General features: G+C 45.3%; 1 protein-coding gene across 10 annotated transcripts in view; it reads left to right on the plus strand.

The window, feature by feature from the left end:
- Positions 1 to 22128, plus strand: part of CACNA1E (calcium voltage-gated channel subunit alpha1 E) — a 454989-nt gene that overhangs the window by 351016 nt on the left and 81845 nt on the right. For 9 of the 10 annotated variants that reach the window (XM_057507926.1, XM_057507931.1, XM_057507925.1 and 6 more), the window contains 5 exons: positions 14622 to 14737; positions 18995 to 19048; positions 19679 to 19768; positions 20740 to 20949; positions 21672 to 21784. In XM_057507926.1, coding sequence (XP_057363909.1) covers positions 14622 to 14737; positions 18995 to 19048; positions 19679 to 19768; positions 20740 to 20949; positions 21672 to 21784 — 583 coding nt within the window. The remainder of the gene's footprint in view (positions 1 to 14621; positions 14738 to 18994; positions 19049 to 19678; positions 19769 to 20739; positions 20950 to 21671; positions 21785 to 22128) is intronic. The other variant, XM_057507929.1, reaches the window with a different exon arrangement.

Consider the following 22128-nt stretch of genomic DNA (forward strand, 5'->3'; position numbering starts at 1 on the left):
ATGAAGAGAAGATTAAAGTTTTATTTGTGTTTATCTTTCTTATTTTCTTAGGTTCCTTTAAAGACTTTGTTTTTAGTGTTGTATAGTTTTACTCTAATGGTTCTAGTTAGAGATTTCTTTTATCCTTATAGGTATTGTGCTTATTATATTTATGTATTTGAATATTTCCTCAATTCTGGGAAATTCAGATATTATATTTTCAAAAATTTAATCTTCTGATTCTGTCTCCTCTCTTTCTTATGGAACTCTTAAGACCTTCATCCTCCCCAACATTTCTCTTAATCTCCCTTTCATCTTCTCCATCTTTTATTTCAAGATGATTTGAAAATTGAAATGGACAGGCAAAGACTTTGGAGAAGCCAGAACAATTTTGAAACAGAGAACAAAGTTGTAGGAGTTATCCTACTTGATTTCAAGATTACTATAACCAAGACACTATGGTATTGATGCAAGAATAGACAAATAGATCAATGGACAGAAAATGAGAGCCCTTCATATATGTGGTTGGTTGATTTTTGATGAAGGTACAAAGTCAGTTTAATGGGGAAAGTTAAGTCTTTTTAATAAATGAAGCTAGATCTATTGGATATTTGTATTGGGCAAAAAAAAAAAAAGTGAGTCAGACTCCTCTCTCTGTAGATAAATATTCCAAAAATATGAGAACTTGGCATAGACAAATATTTCTTGGACAGAATACAAAAAGCACAAACAATAAAAAAATTGATAAGTTGGACTTTGTCAAATAAAATATTTCTGTTAATCAAAAGATGCCATTCAGAAAATGAATGTAGACAAGCCAAAGACTAGAAGAAAATATTTATATAACACGTATCAGTTTTGTTTTCTTGCCCATGGAGATATCTGTTACTTCCTTGTCAGTTTAAGACTGCATTCATTAGCATGCTTGCTGCCATTTATCCAGCATTTGGAAGTTTTGTGGAAAAGGTGCTTCAGAACAGTAGTGCCTCATTCTACCAGAAGTAGAAGTCAGTTTTTTGACTTTTCAGATTCTCTGTAAAATACAACCGTTTTCTGAGCAACATTAGGTGGAAATACACTTACATTATTGCAGTGAGTACCTTATTTCACACTTAGGCAGAATTATTTAGCCAGTCCTATCTAGTCACCCCCTTCAGAAGTGAAGCCTGTACTTCCTAGTTTCCCAGTAGGGGTCATCACTGCAAAGGAGGAGGTAAACCTCTGGAGAAAATGTTGCCATTATACATCTTCTCAGGTGTCAGCCTTCCTGTAAATGGAGCTCTGGCTGTACATGTTTGTATGTGTATATTCATATGTGTGCAGGTACCTTTTCATGACTGTGGATATAGCCATGTGTATGCACAGAAAGTGTCTTCAGATAAGATATATTTTTAGGTAGGAATGAAGATTTGGAAAGAAGCAATATTTTAACTTCAACTTGAAATCCATTGCTATACCTGGATGCAGGATAGTTAAAAAAAAAAGTGATCAAGGTTTATTAGCATATTTACTTGCAAAAGAATATGGCGGTTATGTACGCTATTGAAAATTGCTGTTTTTGAGGAGAATTCATTTCTCTTAACTACTATAATCAAAATAAAAGGGCAATGTGAATTTCCTACTTCCTGCACATGATGAGAATGTGGACGTAATGCGTCCTCATGGCTTCATCCCCTCAACTGCACAGCGCAGGGCAGGGCAGAGACTTCCTCCAGCAGAGAGCTCAGGGGCTTTTGTGACCTCAGGAACTGTCCTTTTCGCTGAGCCCATCCCTGGGGATGAGAGACAGAAGACAGAAAAGAAAAGGATGAAAAAGAAGAATAACAAAAAGCAGAGGAGAGGGGCATGCAAAAAGAAAGAGAAAGACACATTGAAAAGAGGCAGCAAAATGCTGCCGATAGAATCTTAAAGACGGCTGGTGGCACGGGTCTCCTGGCTTCTGATTTGCCTCTCTAGACCTGTTTGTGGTCAGAACATTGGTTCTGTCATTGCTTCATTTTATGACTTTGAGCAGGTTTTTAAACCTCCTTTGACCTCTTTTTAAAAATGAGATGATATCATGTATTTTGTAGTTTTGTGAAAATTAAATGAGATCATGCCTTAAAAACATTTAGCCGAGTTTCTGGTACATCATAAACATAAAATAAATGGTAATTAGTATGATCTCAGTACCACATCTTCTAGCCACAAGGAAATGGTTTTGCTCCAGATATTGCTTCTCTAACTATCCTTGTGAAGAATCACTTTTTAACATTCCCAGTCTAATATGTACTGATACTTCTGTGAAATCTGACTGTAACAAAAATGGATGAACATAAAAATAAAATAAAAAATTCAAAGAAATATAAAATATAAGCCTCAATTTTTATTCTTATATTCATAGACATATCTATCAAATTCATTACAGAAGTTACTAAGCACTTCCAATTTCTGAATTTACTTTATCATGAACTTGTAACAGTGTACAGATGGGTATCAATCCATGGACATACTTTGAGTACCACTGCTCTATGAGAAACAGATCTACTGATGGCTGTAAATGCATCAGGGTGCACATTGGTAAGGGAAGGGCCTTGGAAGTTCTTAGAAATCTATGCTAGGATGGGAGTTATATAGTCCAGGCTGGAAGCTCCCTCCCTAATGCATCCATTTACATGCATGTCCCCGATTGTTCCAAGCTCTGGAAAGTCTTCTCTGAAGGAAATCATCATTAAAAAAAGCCCTAGCAAACATGGCTTCTTCTGAAGGTGGCAGAGTCATTCAGAAACCTATGAGGTGATCAGTTGGAGTTGAGAAGTAGTCAAATAGTCTACAAATGATCGGGAACATAGACTCTGCCAAAAGATGCCTTTTTCTCCTCTCAGTATTCCTTCCTTTCTGGTGTTGATTTGTATTATGTTTGACCCAAATGTTTGTTTTGAGTTAATTTCCCAAAGTGATAAAATAGTTAGAGTCCTCCGCTCACAGTGCTTTGGACTTTAAGAGAACCAGTTATTTTATGGCTTCAGATTCAGATTCAGCTCATATATATTTAAGATTTACCATGCTGGGCACCATGAGCAGCATCATTGTTCTTGTGAGCCCATTGACACAGAGCTCAGTGCGGTTGGTATTTTCATCAATGACATTTATTAGGAAATTGAGCCTCAGAGAGGCTGAATGCCTTGCCCATGGTCTGATTCAAAGCTGGGTGCACTGAGTCCAAATACAGTTCCTTTTTTTTTTTTTTAACTACATGTTTAATTATCTCTCATGACATCTTGTTACATTAGTTACTTACTTATTGTTACAGCAGCCTCAGTGGAGAGTACAAGGCCAATAATAGTCCTGGGCACTCATGTCCACCATATGTCAGCCTTTCAGGGGGAGAACAACTTTGCCCATCACCTGCTTTCGCAGCATTTGTCTCTAATAGACATTGAAAGTTTCAATGAGGTAATAATTACATTTTAACAAAGAACTAAGAAAAGTTCAAGAAGTTGGTGATTTATTAAATACACTCAATTTAAGAAAGACTTCAAAGTAAGAGAGAATCATTAAGTGTGACTACAGGGGGATAAGGTCTCAATTGCAGCAGAAAATATTGAAGCTGAATATACTCAAGAATTTCCTGCAGTGAGGCTGGCCTTCCAGCTTTGGGGTGGTTTTGCAAGTCCACGTGAAGTGTCTAATTAGCAGTACCCAGCATGTTTTCAGATTGGCTTCGTTGAGAATGAATTCTTTGAATTAACTACACAATCAGAAAGAAGGGTCTGCAGTGGTCATAACTCATAAAGGTAACTTACCTCCAGAAAAAAAAAAATTTAATTCTGAATGTTCCATTACCTTTATTCATTCATTCAGTGAGTATTTGTTGAGCTCCTTCTAAGCACCAGGCACTGTTCTGGGCACTGAGGATACAGTGGTGAGCATTAAAGATGAGACCCTTTCCTCATGTGGTTTACATTTTTGTGCAAAGTCAAAAGACCAGAAAGGTGAACAAGATAATCTTTTAGTGACAAATGTTATTGATGAAATAAAACAGGTTGATGTAGTAGAGTATGACAGCCAGTGGGGTGGGATTATTAATTCTGATCCTGTGATCAGGGAACGCCCCCTGAAATCAGGGAGATAGACAAGGGTCAGACCCATGAAGCGTCTTGTAGACTGCAGTAAGGAGTTTGGATTTTAACAGTGGGATGCCAGATGGGTGGGAGGGGTAACGTAACTATTTTGTATTTAAAAGTCACCCCCAGTTTTTGTCCTGTAAGGAAAATAGATGCAGACAAGGATGGGAACAAGAAGTCAGGGTGGTTAATGAGGGTTATTGAAGGTAGGAAGCATCTAGGCACGGACCAGAGTGGCTTGGACTCAGGTGATAGCAGAGGAATTGGAGAGAAGGCAGTTGGAAGGGAAGGTAGAACTGCCAGGAATGGCTCACAGACTGGACTGGGGTTGTGGTAAGAAAAAGGAGACAATCAAAGGTGACTCCTGGCCTGAGTGGTTATTACTTACTGAGGTGGGAGAGACCAGGAGAGGGTGGTTTGGGAAAGAAATTTAAAAAAAAATCTGTTTTGGCTGTGTTGCATTTGAGATGCCTGTTTGACATCCAAGTAGCTGATACTGAGTAGACAGTTGTGTAAATGGATTTGGAGTTCATTGTGAATTGGAGCTGGAGATAGGAGTTTGGTCATCTTTAGAATAGAGATGGTGTTGACTCCATGGGCCTGAGATCACCCAGAGAAGAAGACCTAGGCCTGGACCTGGGGGCACTTTGCTGCATAGGGAAGGGAGGGCAATTGAGAAGAAGCCTATCCTGGAAGTATAAGCTGGAACCAAAATGTCCACAAGCACCCCCTCACCTCCTGCTCCCTCTGCACATCTGCACCCACACATCTTCAGGTCTGAGGCACAGGGCACATACCTCTGGACTCTTCTCTTCTCCTGTTCCGAAAATGGAAACTGCTCTTTGTCTGGTGGCTGCTTCTGGTGTGGTAGTCTGTTCGCTTGGCAAACATCTGCTGAGCAGCCATTCAGTGCTGGAACGGTGGGTGTGATACTGAACAAGAGCAATGCGGCACAGTCCCTGCCCTCAGTTTGTAGCTTCTTAGGGTCCCCAATGAGAAAGTGAGCCATACAAGGAACAGAAAGGTTTGAGGTCAGCTGCTGCTAGTACAGGCTGCATGATTTGGGCAAGTCTAGTTGCTGTTTTTGACCTTGATTTTCTGTCTGAAAAATGGAACTAAGTTTGAGGAGCTATCTACTCTACCCTGAAGTGGTGGATTAGCAGAGGCATGAATGAAAACTCCTGCATGGCCCATCATGGAGACGTTTGCAGGGGTGGTGAGTGGACAGGCCTTGCCGGCCTCTGTGGTGAGCTCGCATTGGGTGCAGTAGCTTATACCAAGCTCCAAACTTTACTTCCTTTCCCGTTAGGACTCCCTCCCTGTTGGATTCTAAATGGCCCCATTTGTCCTTCCATTTCCACTGTGCTTCTCACTATCCACAATTCCCTTTCTGTCAACATTGGGCCTTCTTGGTGGTTGCACTTGTCCATTCCAAAGCAGAAGAAAGGGCCTGTTTTAACAGGGAAGACTCTTTTGATGCTGAACCAGAATTTTACCTTCCTGAGAGGAATCTTTCATGTTTAACTTATCTGGGGCTGTCAAACAAAGGATTCTGGGACATTCAAAGCTCTTTACAAAGGGAGAAAAAAAAAGTACCCATACAGTGTTAAGTTCTAATGGCTCAGCTTGGTGATAAACTCTCAGTCACTCCCTTGAACAGAGCCGCACCCACACCTCAGGTGCCTGCAGCCCTTTGGGGAGGGCAGCAATTGCTGCAGCTTCTCAGAGGAGCACAAAAGTGTCTCTTAAAATAAGAACATAGCATTTTATTCTCTGACAAGATGCCTCTTTCATACTGTAATTAGCGTGCGGTAGGGGGTAGAAAGATGGGAGAGGGAATATGAAATCCTCTTCCTTTCTCGAGGCTCATTCTCCCTTCACCACAGGGCTTTGAACCCACTGAAATACTGTGACTGAAACATGTACTGTTACGTGCAGAGAGAGAGAAGGTGACACGTGTGCCCCTGAGTCCCTGCCTTGATGGTATCTATGTGCCAGAGCGAGGTGGCATAGACCGGTGGGTAGTTACCCAGAGGAGGGAGAGCTGAGATCCACTTTGTAGCTCTGTATCTTTCAACAAGTCACATTAATCCTTTAGGCCCTTAGTTTTCTGGTCTGCAAAATAGGGATAAAGGTATGGTCCCTTGTTGCAAGGTTAAGCACGTGAGAACTTATAACTTTCCCATGTCCATAGGACATGTGATTGCCCCTGCGCATGGAAGGAAATGGTGCAGCAGTCAGAATGAAGTAATGCAGCGTATTTGCGGGATTGTTGTTCTGTTTTGAATTTTATTTGCAGCAGTCACAAAACTTCCTTGATTATATTTTGCTCGACAATCAATGTAACATCTTTCTGGCACCTGCCAGCAGGGGCCAGGAAGGAAGGGTGATGGAGAGACATTCTTTGGAAACTTGAGTCAGGTCACTGAGTGCCCTGCTGCAGCCCTGCCGATGGTTTCCAGATCACACCAAGCACAAGTAAATCGTCACAGGGTCTCTAAAGCCCTGTGTGATCTAGCCTTCCACCTCCGTGGGCCGTTTCTCACTCTGACCTCCTCTCATTCATTTTCCCTGTATCCAGTCCACTCCAGCCATATTGGCCTTTCAGCTATTGGAGTGCACCTCCTGCCCAACCCACAGCTGGGCCCTGGCTCTTGCCTCTTCTGGAATGCTCTCTCTCAGATATCTGCATGGCTCACTGCCTCCCATCTCATGTCAATTCTCAAGTCTGCTCAGCCAGGCCTTCCCTAGCTTCTCTACCCCAAATTCTAGGTCTCCTCCCCATACATACTATTCCTCTTCTGTGCTTTACTTTCCCCTTAGCACCTGTCGGTATGTAACACACTTTATATTTGCACTTATATATCTGGTTTATTTTCTGTCTCCTCCATTAGAAAGTAGCTCCATGGGAGCAAAGATGTTCACCTTTATGTTTGTTTGCTGCTGTGTCACCTTAAATAATGCTAACCACATAGTAGGGACTTAATAAATTGTACTTTGGGGGCAGAATGAATATACATGTTCACATAGAGAAAGGTGAAGACCTTGACAAAAGGTTATGTGTGTTATACATTTTCAGGGGTGTCAGTAATACTTAAAATAGATACTTGAAACACCCACTCTGCTAGGTACTATACTTTGCACTTTCCGTTTATTATTTTATTTAATCCTCATTATGCTTTGAGACAGATGTGGTGTTTATTTCTACTTCACAAATGAGGAAAATGAGACTCAAAGAGCGTAAGAACTTGTTCCACATCATACCCTGGTGGAGCCGGTATTCAAACGCAGTTCAGGTTTCCAGTTTCAGGGCTTTTAATCATTATGCTCTAACAGTTTGGATTACACCAGCATCAAGGTTAAAAAGCAAAATAGGAAACATATTCAAGCTCCTTTATCATCCCCTTTCTGTTAATTGCCAGGCCTTCCCCTGCATCTATTCAAACAAATAAATGAGATCTCAATGTTGAGAAGAGGGTATAAAAGACCATGCGTTCCCCAAGATCCTAAAAGAATCTGCCTCTTTGTGTTCTCATGGCTGAAATGTCATGAAGATGTGGAATGGCGCTGGGTTTGGAACTCAAGAGATCAAAGTGATGCTCCAGGTCAGCCACCTGACGCAGCGGGCCGTGGACCAGCCACCTGATGTGGTGGGCTGTGGACCAGCAAGCCGCCTCACCTCTCTGGGCCTTGGTTTCCTTGTAGGTAAAAGCAAGGCTTGAAGAAGTGATTTGTCAGGGCCTCTCCACCTGATACTCTGGTCTGTGAGACCCATGGCCTTCTTTCATTGCTGTGGGAGGGGGGTGGGGGAGTGGGGATGGGATCCGGCACTGTGTGTAAGACCATGTTATTTTCCTTAACTACTTTAGGGAAGGACTTCTGCTTCTCAGAGGAGCCCTCTCAAAGCCCCTGGTCTGTAAGGAAGAGTGATGTAGTGTGCCTGCCTTAATGCAGCCCTCATCCTCCCGGACGCACATCCTCGTGCTTATTAGAGTCAACACTGAATGGCATTTAGAGGACAGGGTGCTGTGCTGGCCTTTATTATTGACAACCTAAGTCTCCTTAAATCCTTTCTGGAACAAGGCAAGGGATAAGGCATGAATAATCATAATACGGCTGTACTGTGTGACCTTCAGTAAGATATTTACCTTCTCTGGGCTGTGTTTGCTCCTCTGAAAAATGGAAGAAAAGCTTCCCTAGGTTCATAAGAAAAACTGAAAAACTGTTGTACCCCATCTCCCAGCCATTTTCCAATGAGACTGAAATTTAAACCACTGCCAACACAAAATTGCCTATCTGATTATCCTCAATTTCTCTGTTAGTTTCAGAATATTTAGGGTCTAAGAGGCTTCTCTTGATGTCTAACCCAAATTCTTCCTTCCTGAGGCAATCATCTTACAGGAAGACTGGCAATGTTCCCTTAGGGGCAGTGAAGCACATTGGAAATACGGGCTCTGAAGATTAATAGGAATATGACCATGTGGCCATTTGTGTGCTTGGCAGTGTCTGTCTACATATGCTGCTATGTACCAGTGTGAGCATGTGTGTTTCTGTGCCAATGTGTGTGTGATGAAGCATACAAGTGTGTACAGGAGTGTGGGTAAACAGATCTTTGAGTCACACAGGCCTGCCCATCCTGGCTGGCTTTATCTTCCTTTAGTTGCCATGACAGCAGCGGGGGCCTCCGCATCAGTAAACAGAGCTCCCCATGTGTGCTGAATCAGGGGGAGGGGTCTGGAGCCAATGGCATAGAACAGGAGCCACATTGTCCTCTGACAGCACGTTTCCTGTCACAGTGCACCTACCAGAGCGTCTCACTAGAGAAATGCAGGAATTACCTGCCCAAGTGCCCCGTGGCGCTGAGGTTTTGGAACATGGGCAGGAATTTCAGGCTGGGGCAAGGCTTCTGGGAACCTTACTGCCAGTCCCCAGGAGTTAGTCAACTCCTGGTAAGTTCCAGCTATGTGAATGACGAAAGCCCCTCTCATCACTCTAGGGAATAAAACCACTTTAATTTGTTAGTACACAGAGCAGCCACTTTGCACATTTTCTGTGACAATGGCTCAACCGAAGTTCATAAAATATAAATCAGTATTGTAAATATTATTTGAAAGACGACTCTGCCTTCTCCTCACACACCTCCCCGAGTCACATGGGTTAAGTGTTTAGGGTGTTACCCCTCATCTGAGATGATCTATGTAATGCTTCCACTTCATGTGACTGTGAATAATATAGAATTGGTGACATATGAATAGTTGCATTTACAAATTATGCCTCTCATGTAAACTGCTTGAAAACAAAAGCAGTCACAAAAATAAATTCACTAACTAGGATGAATTCTAGTTAGTCACTAACTAGGGTGAATTCTCCTTTTTAGTTCTCATAACTGACATTTAGAAACGCAACCTTGCCTACACACAGAGTAATCAAAATAGAGGCTCGTCCCGTGCTCAATTCCAACTCACTTTACTTTCATCTATGTGCTACTTCTGTCATTAAGGGAACTGCAGGTTATCCTTCCAGGACAAAAAAGGCAAAAATTATGGATAACAGAATTAGGTAAGAATATCTGTAATGAAACAGTTTGGATTTTTGTCATGGCATGGTCTCCTACAGGTCTCAATCAGGACTCCTAGAATAAACCAGATTTACTCCTGCCTCTGGTTATGAGCAGAGGGTGTGTTCTTCTAATGCCAACCCTGACTAATGAGGAAACAGAGAGGTTATTGCCCAGTTAATTAGCAGCAGAGATTCCCTGGATACCTAGCTCTGAGGATAGACCCAGTTGTATGTGCTACATTGCACCGGGATTTAGTTCTGTTCCCTTTGTTTGGGATTCTGAAGTCTTGATGCATCTCATCTTAAGTCCTGTTCTATCTTGGATGTAGAGACACTAGGTGCAGCCAATGAAACAGAGCTGATGAGCCATCCTCTTACCTTAAGTCACAGGCCAATGCTGAGAGGGCCTCTGGAACATGAACACTCTTCTACTGTAAGCCAGATTTCCTCCCCTTAAAATTCCTTGACCCAAGGGAACTAGGTAAACTGAGATCCTCAGAGGGCCATTCTTTGAGATACCTTCCAATAGGAAGTTTGGCCGAGGTCACCTGCGACTAAGTAAGGTAATGGTCACATGCTTTTTTTATCTTTGCAAAACCATCATCCTCTGAATACTGGCAGGATGCTCTCTGAACAGGAGCAAGTACTCAGATCCTCATGATTCCCTTTCCTGGGTCCGGCCATGGATTTACTGACAAGACTGGTAGGCATGTTGAATCCAAGGTTGGAATAGTATTTTTGCTAGGTAATGGAGCTGACTCCCTGTTCCCTCCAGAATGCAGTAAGCCTATAAATAAATGGTGTTTGATGTGGACACAAAATCAAGCAGTGGTTCACTAGCTTAACCAATGCAGTGAATCTAATGCCAGGTCGTTGTTAGCCCAGCATGGAACAGTGGATTTTTATGCTGCTCTTGCAATTAAGAAAATAGTCCTCTGACAAAAAAAACCCCACAAGAACTCTTGTTTTTACATCTGTGTTTTCCTCGACCTTGAGCTGAAATGAAATCCCTTCTGTAGATCTTAAATGTTGACTTCTAGATACCACTGAAGACAGCTGAGGCATGGTGGACTAGCACTTACCCTGGAATCAGAAGATAGTACTTTGGTTTCTGGTTCTCCCTCCTGCTAACTGGGTCAAGAACCTTCCTGAATCTCCCATGGTTTTTGCAAGTACAAATGAAATAATTTACAGGAAAGTGTAAACTAAAAATTTCATAAGTGTGTTACATGAATACTAGCTGTTCTTAATATTTTATGGCCATAATCTATGGAATCCACTGCAATACTAGGCCTTAGATTAAACTTCTTAGGTCCTTGTGGGGACATGGGAATATGGTACAATGTAGGCTCTGCTTGGCCTCATGGAGCCTGTAAACCAGGGAGGAAGGTAAGTCATGGGCACAATTATGACAGCAAGGGAGGGAGGGAGGAAGTGTCATGAATGATATGGTGCCAACTTTCTGCCCTAGGCACCCAGTACAAAACCAAAACCAAACAGAAGATGCCACTTGGTGAACGTAATACAGAAGGGCACACGCACACACACACACACGCACGCACACGCACACACAGCCCTTCTTCCTCCACTGACATGGGGGCTGCTTAGGAAGTATCCCCACTGGTGCCCATTCTTTTTTTGTTTTTACTTTGTTTGGCCAAGAGTATTCTTAAAAAGATGAGGCCATTTTGGGGGGCTCTGGCCTGTGAGCCCAACTAAGGGGCCAGATAGGAGGGTGGGAGGAAACGGGGGGCTGGAGATGGCAGAGGACAGCAGGGAAGCCAGCTGGTAAGAGCCAGAGCCAGGAATCTTCCAGATACACAGGGAAATTAGTCTGGAGTTTGTTGGCCTGTCCCACCAGAGATCAGTACATGGTCACTCTGGGGGCCAGACACAGGTGCCACACTGCTTGTTTCATACACCACTTCTATGGAGATTTTAGTAGAACCAAAGAGAAAGAGTGCTGACAGTGTCCTGGAGTTTTCCGGCAACGACTGTATTCCCACTCCTCCTGGATGGAGGGTCAGGGTGGAGATGACCTTTGGAAACCTGGGCATTTAAGCCCTTGGAAACCTGGGCAGAGCTATCAGTGTGCTCCCCAGGTCAGCCTGGATATTTTTAATTAAAAAAAAAATCTATTGAACAAATACCATGTGCCAGGCATAGTCGAGTTCAGGAGGATACACAGTTGAGTAAGGCACAAAATGCTTTCACAAAAAGCTCACATGGAGGGACAGTATCACCACAATAAAGGCCTGGCTGTAAGATGGGCTGTAAAGAGATAAAAGAAAGGTAGAATGCAGACTAGAAGACTAGGGGAGAGGGAGAGAGAGGAGGGGATGCTAAACAGAAGATGTGACATTTCAACCTGGCCTTGTAGAAGGATGTTTGCACATTCTGGCAGATAAGAAGGGATTTTAGGTGGAAAAGCAGTGTGAACCAGGTCTTAAGCACCTGCAGTTCAGTTTCAGATGAGAGGTGTGTGTGGCTGGAGCCTGCCTGTGGTGAGCTCCAGGCAGGCCAGGGGTGGATGGGAATTATAGGAGGTGAGGTATGAGGGAAAGGAAAGGGTCAGGCTGTGAAAGACCTTGATGACTACGTTAGGTGTTTGCACTTCATGTAGCAGAGGTTTGAGGGCTGGGGCAGGAGAAGAGAAAGATGAAATTTAGAAGGTCTGAGGGTCATGGTTCCTTAGTGTCTATGTGTCCTTGGACACTTGCCTCTCAAAAGGCCACTTAGATTCAGTGTTCTGAGCTGGAAAATGAAGATGTTGGTAGTAATGCTCCTCCTAGATGCTAAAGGATTATTGTGTTCTGCTCCTCAAAACTTGTTTTAATTTTCCTTTTTTTTGAGATCTTGCTCAAAATATTATGTCTTTGTTAAACCTTCCTGGATTCCCCAAGAGTGTAGTTGAAAAATCAAGATACATACATATGAAATGATCAAGAAAGCAGCATTTAAATATCCCACTGGGCTAGGCAAGTACGGGGGCATGAAGAGCTTGGACCTTAGAGCAGACAGGCCTGGGCTCCAATTCTGGCTCTGTTTCTTACTTAAGCTTGAACAAGTTTAACTTTTCAATTGAGGGTGAAAATAACCTGCTCTACCTTCTTCTCAGAATGGTTGTAAAGATTAATGAGCAAAATGTGTGAAGGTGCTTGGAAATGAGAAAATGCTCCACAAATGTTACTTGCTGTGGTTCTTATTTTAGGTTTGGAAGTGCATGTTTTAGAAAGACAGATCTAATAGCTGTGAGACAGATGAAATGAGGGAAGAGAGACAGGTGGGTTCTACTGCAACAGTCCGAGCAGGAAAGGATGAGGTCCTGAATCAGGGCAGTGAGTATGAAGAGGGAGGGTGGATCCAAGTGCCCTTTGGAAGAACCAGCAGAACAATGGCACTCATTGGGCAGGAGGGATAGAACAAAGACAGCCAAGGGTAAAAACTTGGGTAGATGGATGCCCAGCCCTGTGTTGCTTTCTAATTACTGAAATCCAAGAAAGAAGGTGAGGAAAGGAGGTGCACCAGATCTTGAATTCTGTTATCCTGACCCTCCCTGGCCCTGGCACTCTTCTTTTGAACCTCTGCCTCTCCATCCCCCTACAACACATTTAGTAGAACCCCCTGAACCTGCAGCCATGCCCAGGAGAACTTCGCCTTCCGTGTGCCTTATTCCTGCACCCTCAGCCTGACTGTAACCATTGTAAGGTGCCTGTACCAAGGCATCCATCTCTACCTCAGCAGGTGGGGCTGGAGGAGGTACCACCCCTTCCCCTGCCTTGGGGCTGCATTGGGGCACAACCCTCAGCCCCAGCTCCTTTCTGCCTCTATGGACATGAGGGAGCAGCTGGTGGCACCCACAGTAGATGCTGGGGCTCCCTCATCTTTGGGCTGTACCTCTTCATTTATGGGGAATGCTTAAATAAGTGGCACAGTTTCCAGGATGGTAGGAGAGTGCCCGAGCCATGGCTGGGAGGCATTATGCTAGCAAAGAGATGTGTTTGGCAATGAGAAAGATGGGCATTGGTGGAGGTGGTTTCTGAAGGAGCCTATTAGCAAGTGAATACTTCTTTATCCCTATTTGCTTGCCTGCCCATTGCATTTGACCATCTTCCTTTCTGCCAGTTAGCTCCTATTCTTCTCCTCTTTTCTTTTTCCAGTGGGGCATACCCTTTTCATCAGGGACCTGTACCTGCCAGTCTTCTCTCTGCCCCTCACCTTGGCTTTCTCTCTGCCCTGTTATCTCCCCTCTGGCCCAGCACATCTTCCCACTGTCTTTCTACCGGAGCCAGATGCTCTCCCTGTGTATGTACTTCTGACTTAACCTGCACCAGCCTTCTTCAGAAAGAATCCCAGCCCTTCAAGGCAGCAGGGAACTGGGCTTCAATGCAGCCCTACTGTGCACCACAGGATACAGGACACCAGGGGAAGCATGGCATCATGGGTAGAGTTCATATCCCAGCAAGTTACTTCCCTCCACTAAGCCTTGGTTGCCCCATATGTTAAATAGGGATTTTAGTAGTGCCTACTTCATAGCGGAAATGAGTTGATGGGGATGGAAAGCTTCCCACAGGCTGGCACAGAACAATTGGTCTGTATCTATTAGTCACTGTTATGAAAAGCTTAAGGTGTACCTGTGCCCCTCAGAGGGTTAAGAGCTTCGGTTGTAGCTGGAGAAATAAAGCATAGCATTTTGAAACCTAGTTTGTTGCACAACTAATAAAATACCTTTCAAAATAGAGCAAGCAGAGAGTGCTCGTGGAATGAAACTGCTCTGGGAAGTCTTCCTGCATGAGGCTGAATGAAGTGCATCTCTGGGTCACATTTTAAGGGGATCTCAGCTGCAGTCTGGGATGAAGAAAAGGGCTCATGAGGTCCACAGAAGGGCCTTCTCAAAAACTCTCTCACCCACTGGCTTCACCCCTTCTCTTAGTCACAGCAGTAGCCTGACCTAGTGAATCCTGTCCTTGTCCACAGGGAATTTGCCAAAGAGAGAGAGCGAGTGGAGAACCGGAGGGCTTTCATGAAACTGCGGCGGCAGCAGCAGATTGAACGTGAGCTGAACGGGTACCGCGCCTGGATAGACAAAGCAGGTAAGGCCTGGTGCCAGAAGAGGTCGGCCGGCAGCCGCACAGATGCCAGGAGCCCACCCCTCCTCACTCCCAGTGCTTCCTTCAAAGGGGCAGCCTGGACTGGAGCAGAGAGAAGCTTTAGAGGCCTCACTAGCTTTGCGGGATCCCCGCTGGACCCACTTTCTTCCTCTGGGGGTCTAACAGTCCCTTGTTCTTCTACCAAACACCTTTCCTGAGGCAGGCGTTTAGGAAGGTGAACTGAGTAAAAGGCGACATAATCCACTCCTCACTATGACATTTTATGCCACCAGCAGTAATCGTAATAACAACCCATCATTCCACAAACATTCACTGAGTGCTTACTTTGTGCCAGGTTGCATTCTAGGTGCTCGGGATACAGCAGTGAGCCAGACAGACTGCCAGCTCACCAAAGCCCCACTCCTGGGCAGCTCTAGTTGGAAAAGGGCAGGAATAAACAATAAGTAACTTGTTCGAAGGTGGTAAGTACAGTAGAAAGCAGATCAAGGTAGAGTTATAGGGTGTAGCATGAGTTGCAGTTTTAAATAGGGGGGTCAAGGAGTTTCATCTGGGGAGAGACTTGAAGGAGATGAGGGGGTGAGCCACGGGAAGATCTGAGGGAGGAATATTCCATCGCCACGGCTGTAATGTGGGAGCGGGCCAGGAATGTGCCAGGAGCAGGGTGGGGTGCGAGCAGGGGGAGTGGCAGGAGGCAAGACGAGAGCAGTCACGGGGAGTGGGGGGCAGGTCATGCACGACCTTATGGGCCGCTGTAAGGGTCTGGGACTTTGCTGTGAGTTAGGCAGGGACCGTTGGAGGGTTTCGAGCAGAGGGGGGACATGCTCTGATTGGAGATTTCAGAGGGCCATTTGGTGACTGTTGAGAAAAGGCAGTGGGAAGACAAGGCCAGAAGCAGGGGAGAATAGTCGTGGGGCCGTTACAGTAAGCCAGGCAGTAGAAGATGGTGAAGACTCGGTTCTCCTATTCCCGGAGCTGTCACCAGCCCGGAGGATCAGCCTATCACGATTTCATCACCCCACAGAGCCATGAGATTCAAGTCTGACTATGGCTCAGCTGCTTACGAGGGACATCAATCATCCCGTATCTGTCAGTAAAAAGGATGCATTTGCTTTCTTATTATTTTAAAGGTTGCATTGCATTGATGTTATATATCTTCATTTTCTTCCTGAGCAAGAGTAATTTTTTTAATAAACAAAATACACATGACCCTCAGTATCTTTTCTCTATTCCCATTAGCAAGCAGAGCACAAATGTGAAATCTTTCAGAAACAATGTGGAATATGATTTGGTGCTTAGTTGCCTGAGCCTGTTCTTCTGTAGGAGCTTTGGAATATGACATTCTTACTCTATTGCCAATGCACAAAAGCCCTCTCTCCGCTCTGGAGTCAACTTCGATGATCTGTCAGGGCTGAGACCGTGTGTGATTAAAAGTGCCATTTCAAAGCCAGATAAAAGTCCCACTTGAGACTATCTGCCTGTCTGTGGTGCCTCTGGAAACATGAGCCATGCGTGTTGACAGCTTTTCTATTTCACCCTTTCTCCTGTGAGGCTCTTAGGTGGGGTGAATGTGAACATTCCCTCCCTCTGCCCAGAAGGGTAACTCAGCCTTCCTGAGCAGATTTGCTTCCAGACCTGGCAGGGAGCTTGAAGTTCCCAACTGTCCTTGGATTCTGGGGTGGAGGAGCCATCTGACAGACCACCCTGGGAGCGGGCTGGCAGCAGAGCCAGAAAACAACCATCCCTTCCCTTCCCAGGACCCCATTCAGGTTCAGGCGGCACAGGATGCTGTTCTTTGTGACTGGGCTTCTCAAATACATGCAGAAATCCAAAGCTCCACTTTCTTCCATTTGGCAGACAGCCCTCTCCTCCTTCTAAGAAAAAAGACGCACTGCGACGTCAAATTGTGCTTCCTGGCCCTTCCCTTTACAAATAGAGTGTGAGTGAATCAGAGACATATGGGTTACATTTCCCTGGAAAGACGCTCTCAAGTTCGAAAGAGAACTTGGCAAATGGCACTGGGGGGTGGGGAGGCAGCTTCAGCATATCCAGAGCTCTCAAGCACGTCCCAGAGATGCTCAGCAGCACCACCACCCTCCGTCTGCCTTGGGGTTCTCCCATCTACCCACCCTAAGCCCAGTCCCTATACACACTGAGAGTGACTCTCTAACTGAGGCCATTCATGTTGCTGGGAGGCATTTTAACAGGTGCCTAATTTTAAAAGGTTCCCTCTACACAACATATGCTGTAAATGACTTTAAAACCCTCTATGTCTGTGTAAAGGAGCATCCCACCAATAACACTTAACCTGTTAATTTAGATTTTTGCCGGAGGCCATACTTAAAAAAGAAAGCTGAACGTTTATAACTTGGTATAATGGCTATCCTGCATGGTACCCTTCCAGCCTCAAAACGTTCCCCTCCTGGGAAATGCATTATATCCTCTTCAGTTTTATATGCAGGTGGAATTATGGCAATGGCTTTCCCCTCTTCAGCTTTTCCTTTTACCTGTTGCAAGTGCTTACACCCTTGTTTAATAGGGTCTGCTGCAAGCTTTCCCCAGCAGCTGGGGTCTTAGGAAGTGATTGCTTCGGCCTTCATCTCACTCCCCAATGGTGAGGTGGGGGCAGGGATCAAAACTCATCCACGCCACTCCTAACAGGGACTCGGAGTTCCAATAGACGTAGGACAGAAGGACTGTCTTGTTGTTAGGATTGGAGAGATGCTAGTGAGGTTTACTTTCATGAGCCTCACTGGGAAACAGTATCCTATGCTCTGTACAGCCCAGGATGGCCCCTGGGAAGGCCAAGAGGACAGTCCATGCGGCTGTGTGGTTCTCTTCCAAACACCAGTAACCAGATATGTCATTCTATGACCAACTAGGACTTCACTTCCCTGACACCAATCGGGTGTCCAGCAATTCAATTCTGACACTGAATATCACCTAAGGTTGAGTGCAGACCCCACAGGTTAAGAGTTCAATCCCACCAGCCTGCCCCCATTTCACACACCAGCAACAACTGGGGTCCCCAGGTGACTTGCATTTCTGCACAGCTGGCTACAGATCCAGGGATTTCCAAATTTGGTCATTCACTAGAATGACTTACAGAACTTAGGAAAAACCATGCTTACAATCACCAGTTTATTATAAAGGATGTAACTCAGGAACAGCCAAACGGAGGAGCTGCAGAGGGCAGGGTCTAGGGCTGGAGTGGGTGTGGCCACAGGGCCTCCCTGCCCTCTCCACACACAGGACCCTCCCAGCTTTGATGTGTTCCCCAGCCCAAAAGCTGAGCCCCATTTGTATAGGACTTTTATGGAGGGTCCATCATATAGATGTGATTGATTAAATCACTGGCCATTGGTGATTGAACAATCTCAAGCCCCTCTTCTCTCCTGGGAGGTGCAGGAGGGCAGGGCTGCAAGCATAGCCCTCTAATCATGTGGTTTATGTTCTGGTCTCCAGCCCCAATCCTTAAGCTATCTAGCCCACCCTCACAATGAGTCATCTCATGAGCATACAAAAGACAGTGAATTCCAAGGGTTTTAGGAGCTCTGGGCCTGGAAGGTAGACATAAGCCAAATTTTTACTTTTTGTTGCACCACAGGAACAAATTCTTGATGGGCCCAAACCTCCTCAGCTCAGGCCCTGTTCAAGGCAGGATAGATGTGGAGGGGTCAGAGAGAGCAGGTCTGCAGGGTCTGCTTGTCTCTCTGAGGCCTGGTAGCAACTTCCTCTGCCCTTTCCTCAAAGGAGACAAGTTAGAGCCAAAACATGGTCTTAACTCCTGAATGAGGAGGAATATATTATGACCCAGGGGCTGCAGACAACAAAAACTAAGGAAACTCCTAATGCTAGAAAAGTCGAAGGAAACTTGATAGAAGAAAAAAATAGAAATGAGCATTTCGCATTCCTATCACTTTAGGAGATTTTAGTTAAAAAGATCAGCTCTTCCTCTCATGGAAGAGTATCCTCATGAAAAAGAGTATCAGACACAGAGCTGAATCTAACCAATCATCTCCCAGCCTCCACTCTCTAAAGAACTTCATTCTGTTCTGATTTGTCCACGAAAGCTCCCTCCATGACCCTCGGTGTCTTTCTGATGCTGTTGCCTGCCATGAGCTATGAACTCTTTCCTCTTTCTCTGTTGCCCCAGAGCCAGAGCCATTCCTGAGGGATTTTCATTTTGCAAAATAATTTGGCATTTGCAGATAATTTACTACACCATTTATTTCCATATAGAGGAAGTCATGCTTGCTGAAGAAAATAAAAATGCTGGAACATCAGCCTTAGAAGGTAAGGAAGTGCTCCAACACCTCGCTCCGTTTGCATTTGCCTCCTTTAATGCACCGGCAATCTCTCTTGATCAAAAGAGGAGAGAGAAATAAAAGAGGGGTGCTCTGGGATTTGAAAGGAAAGTGTCTCTGTCATAAAATCCCTCATGCTTTAAAATGAAGGGAATTGAGTCACAGATTTAAATGCTTTTTAAATTGATGAAAATGAAATCCAAGAGTTGCTTTGTTCTGGGGCGTGTGATTGATACCATGCAATGAAAAGACCATCATACAGCCAATAGCACATAAAGGGATCTTCTTGGAAAATTTGTGGGGATCATCTTGGACTACTTTTGTTACCAGGAAATGTCATCGTTTATGGAGAGCTGGAACAAATCCATATGGTGTGCCTGTTCACCTCCTGCATTTAGCTAAGCTCCAGCAAGGATCCCGGAGTCCTTGCATTTCACAGGTGCTGCTGAGCACAGAAGTCACGTGTCTGTAGACATTCGAGACTTCCATGACCCTGGCTTGGGCATTTAAAGGCAGTCACCTGTGTCACAGAGTCCTCTTGCCCACAGTCCTCGGTTTTGACCAGAATGATCCAGTTGTCCTTGTGTTCTCTTACTGGCCTCCCCTTTCCCTGGTGCAGTGCTTCGAAGGGCAACCATCAAAAGGAGCCGGACAGAGGCCATGACTCGAGACTCCAGTGATGAGCACTGTGTTGATATCTCCTCTGTGGGTGAGTGGAACCAGTGAGATCTGCTTTTTCTTCTCTGAATCCCCCATAAAAAGGAAAGTGCTGTTTTTTGAGGAGCATCACAAAGAGGAAGAGAATCCAGAGAATCCAGAACTTAGGAACTGTCATTAGGGAAAGGCATGGGAATCTAATCTAGATGACAATGACTTACAGAAAGAAACGGACTTGCAGATACCTTACCATGCAACATGGGGTTCAGGCTAAGAGTCCAACCCAGATTCTTCAAGTGTGGCAGAGAGATCCCATTTGCATATATATCCATCTCGCCAGGATGTGATCATGAGAACCCACTCTGGGATATTGTCAAAGGCTCCTGAGGACCTCTTGCTTCTAGTGACCCCCGTTGGAGAACCTGCAGTCAACTGCTTAACCATAGTAGCACCCACCTGTTTCCATCACCTACTTCCATGTGCTGTTTAAGCAAATTCCTACTGACAGCCCTTTAAAATGACTGGTGTTCAAATCCAGGTTTTCTTTTAGAGATTCTGACTGATGGTGGATCTTTCTTCCTTAGCAACCTGGAAGGGTCTCTCTTCATCCTTAAAAGCAAAAGAGGTGTACAGAGGTCACTGCTACTTCAGGCTGCCAGTAGTAGAAACATCACAAGTGTGCAGAACAATTCCAGTGCCTGAAACATATTTAAAAGGAACGGCCAACCTGTTACCATCATAAACACAGTCCTATTAGGATTCAAGACACTGGGTGTATGCCCCATGTTCTGCCCAGGGGATCTTTCAATTTCCTAAGACTGAGAGTTCCCAGCGAGGAAAACAGGGATCCCTGGTGTGGAAACTACTTACTTAGCCCGTAAGATGGGGATTCCCCGGGCCTGCGACGTGGTGGTCATCCAGCCCTGGGACAGAAGCTGCCCACCTTGCCCTTTGATGCCCCCTTGCCATGGAGGGTGTTCTGTTTTGCAGCCTCAACCTCCCTCCTTGCTTCTCTCCACGTAGGCACACCTCTTGCCCGAGCCAGCATCAAAAGTGCAAAAGTAGACGGGGCCTCCTACTTCCGGCACAAGGAAAGGCTTCTGCGCATCTCCATCCGCCACATGGTTAAATCCCAGGTGTTTTACTGGATTGTGCTGAGCCTTGTGGCCCTCAACACTGCCTGTGTGGCCATCGTCCATCACAACCAGCCCCCGTGGCTCACGCACCTCCTCTGTAAGTGAATGGAGACTGCTGGCTCTCAGAGGGGAGCTCGCCTGGCGTGTGAACGTGAGAGAGCCAGGCGTCTTGCTGCACCTGGCGGCAGTTCGGTCCACCCAGAGTTCCGCCTCTGTGCACTGTAAGGGAGGCCAGAATAGTCCTGCAGAGAGTGGGATTGCCACATGACCACTTGCAGATGGTGTTCAGTATTGAATCAGATAAATGAATCTTTGCCGATGAGCAACAAGATGTGTCCTACCTCGGGTGCTCTAAGGAGGCTCAGTGGTGTGGGGGTTCGGGTTGCCAAAGTCCAGGGAAGAAAGTTCTTAGGGCAGTGGAGGCCTCTGCTAGACCATAAAAGGGACTTTCAGGTCAGCTCTGGGTAAGGCTGTGACTGGGTGTGAGTGAGGCTGCGGGAAGCTGTGTGTTGGGCTAATCCAGCTCTTCTGTCAGAGCCACAGTGAAGCCCCTTCTTTCTCTCCCGAGAGCCATCTACTGCTTAAAGAGCAGTGGCAATCCCCCATTGAAAGAGCAGAGCTGATCTGTGAAGCATGCCTGGGACTCCTTGTGGGTCAGAGCATATTCAGACGTCCTTACTTTTGCCTGGCACTGACCTATGGGGTCCTGGAGCACCCTTGCATGTGCTGAGGGCTCCTCTGTAGGGTTGGGGTGCTGGGTGGGCTTGGGTGTGCAGGAGCCCACACTGCCTGTGGAACAAATGCTTTTGATGCTTTCAGACTATGCAGAATTTTTGTTCCTGGGACTCTTCCTCTTGGAGATGTCCCTGAAGATGTACGGCATGGGGCCTCGCCTTTATTTTCACTCCTCATTCAACTGCTTTGATTTTGGGGTAAGTGCTGGGGAGCCCGCCTGTCCTTCTGGTGGGCAGTTTGAGACAAGCAGCTTGCTCCACTGCTCAGCATGGAGCCCTGAAATCAGAATTTATAAAAGGGGGCTGGCCATGATTAGTTCAGGGAGGTCCGGAATGAGGGAATCCTTGCCATACTAGGGTTTGTTTGGGTTTTTTAAAAAGCTGCTTTATTTTTAAGTGTTTTATTGAAATATAACACATACACCATAGAGTGCCTACTTAGGTGTATAGCTTAATTAATTTTACAAAACTACCCATAGCCAAAGTTTTGAACCACTTATTATCTCGGAGGAAGCCTAGGAGAGAAGGACAAAGCACTTGAT

Source organism: Manis pentadactyla, chromosome 9, assembly GCF_030020395.1.
Source record: "Manis pentadactyla isolate mManPen7 chromosome 9, mManPen7.hap1, whole genome shotgun sequence".
Lineage (NCBI taxonomy): Eukaryota > Metazoa > Chordata > Mammalia > Pholidota > Manidae > Manis > Manis pentadactyla.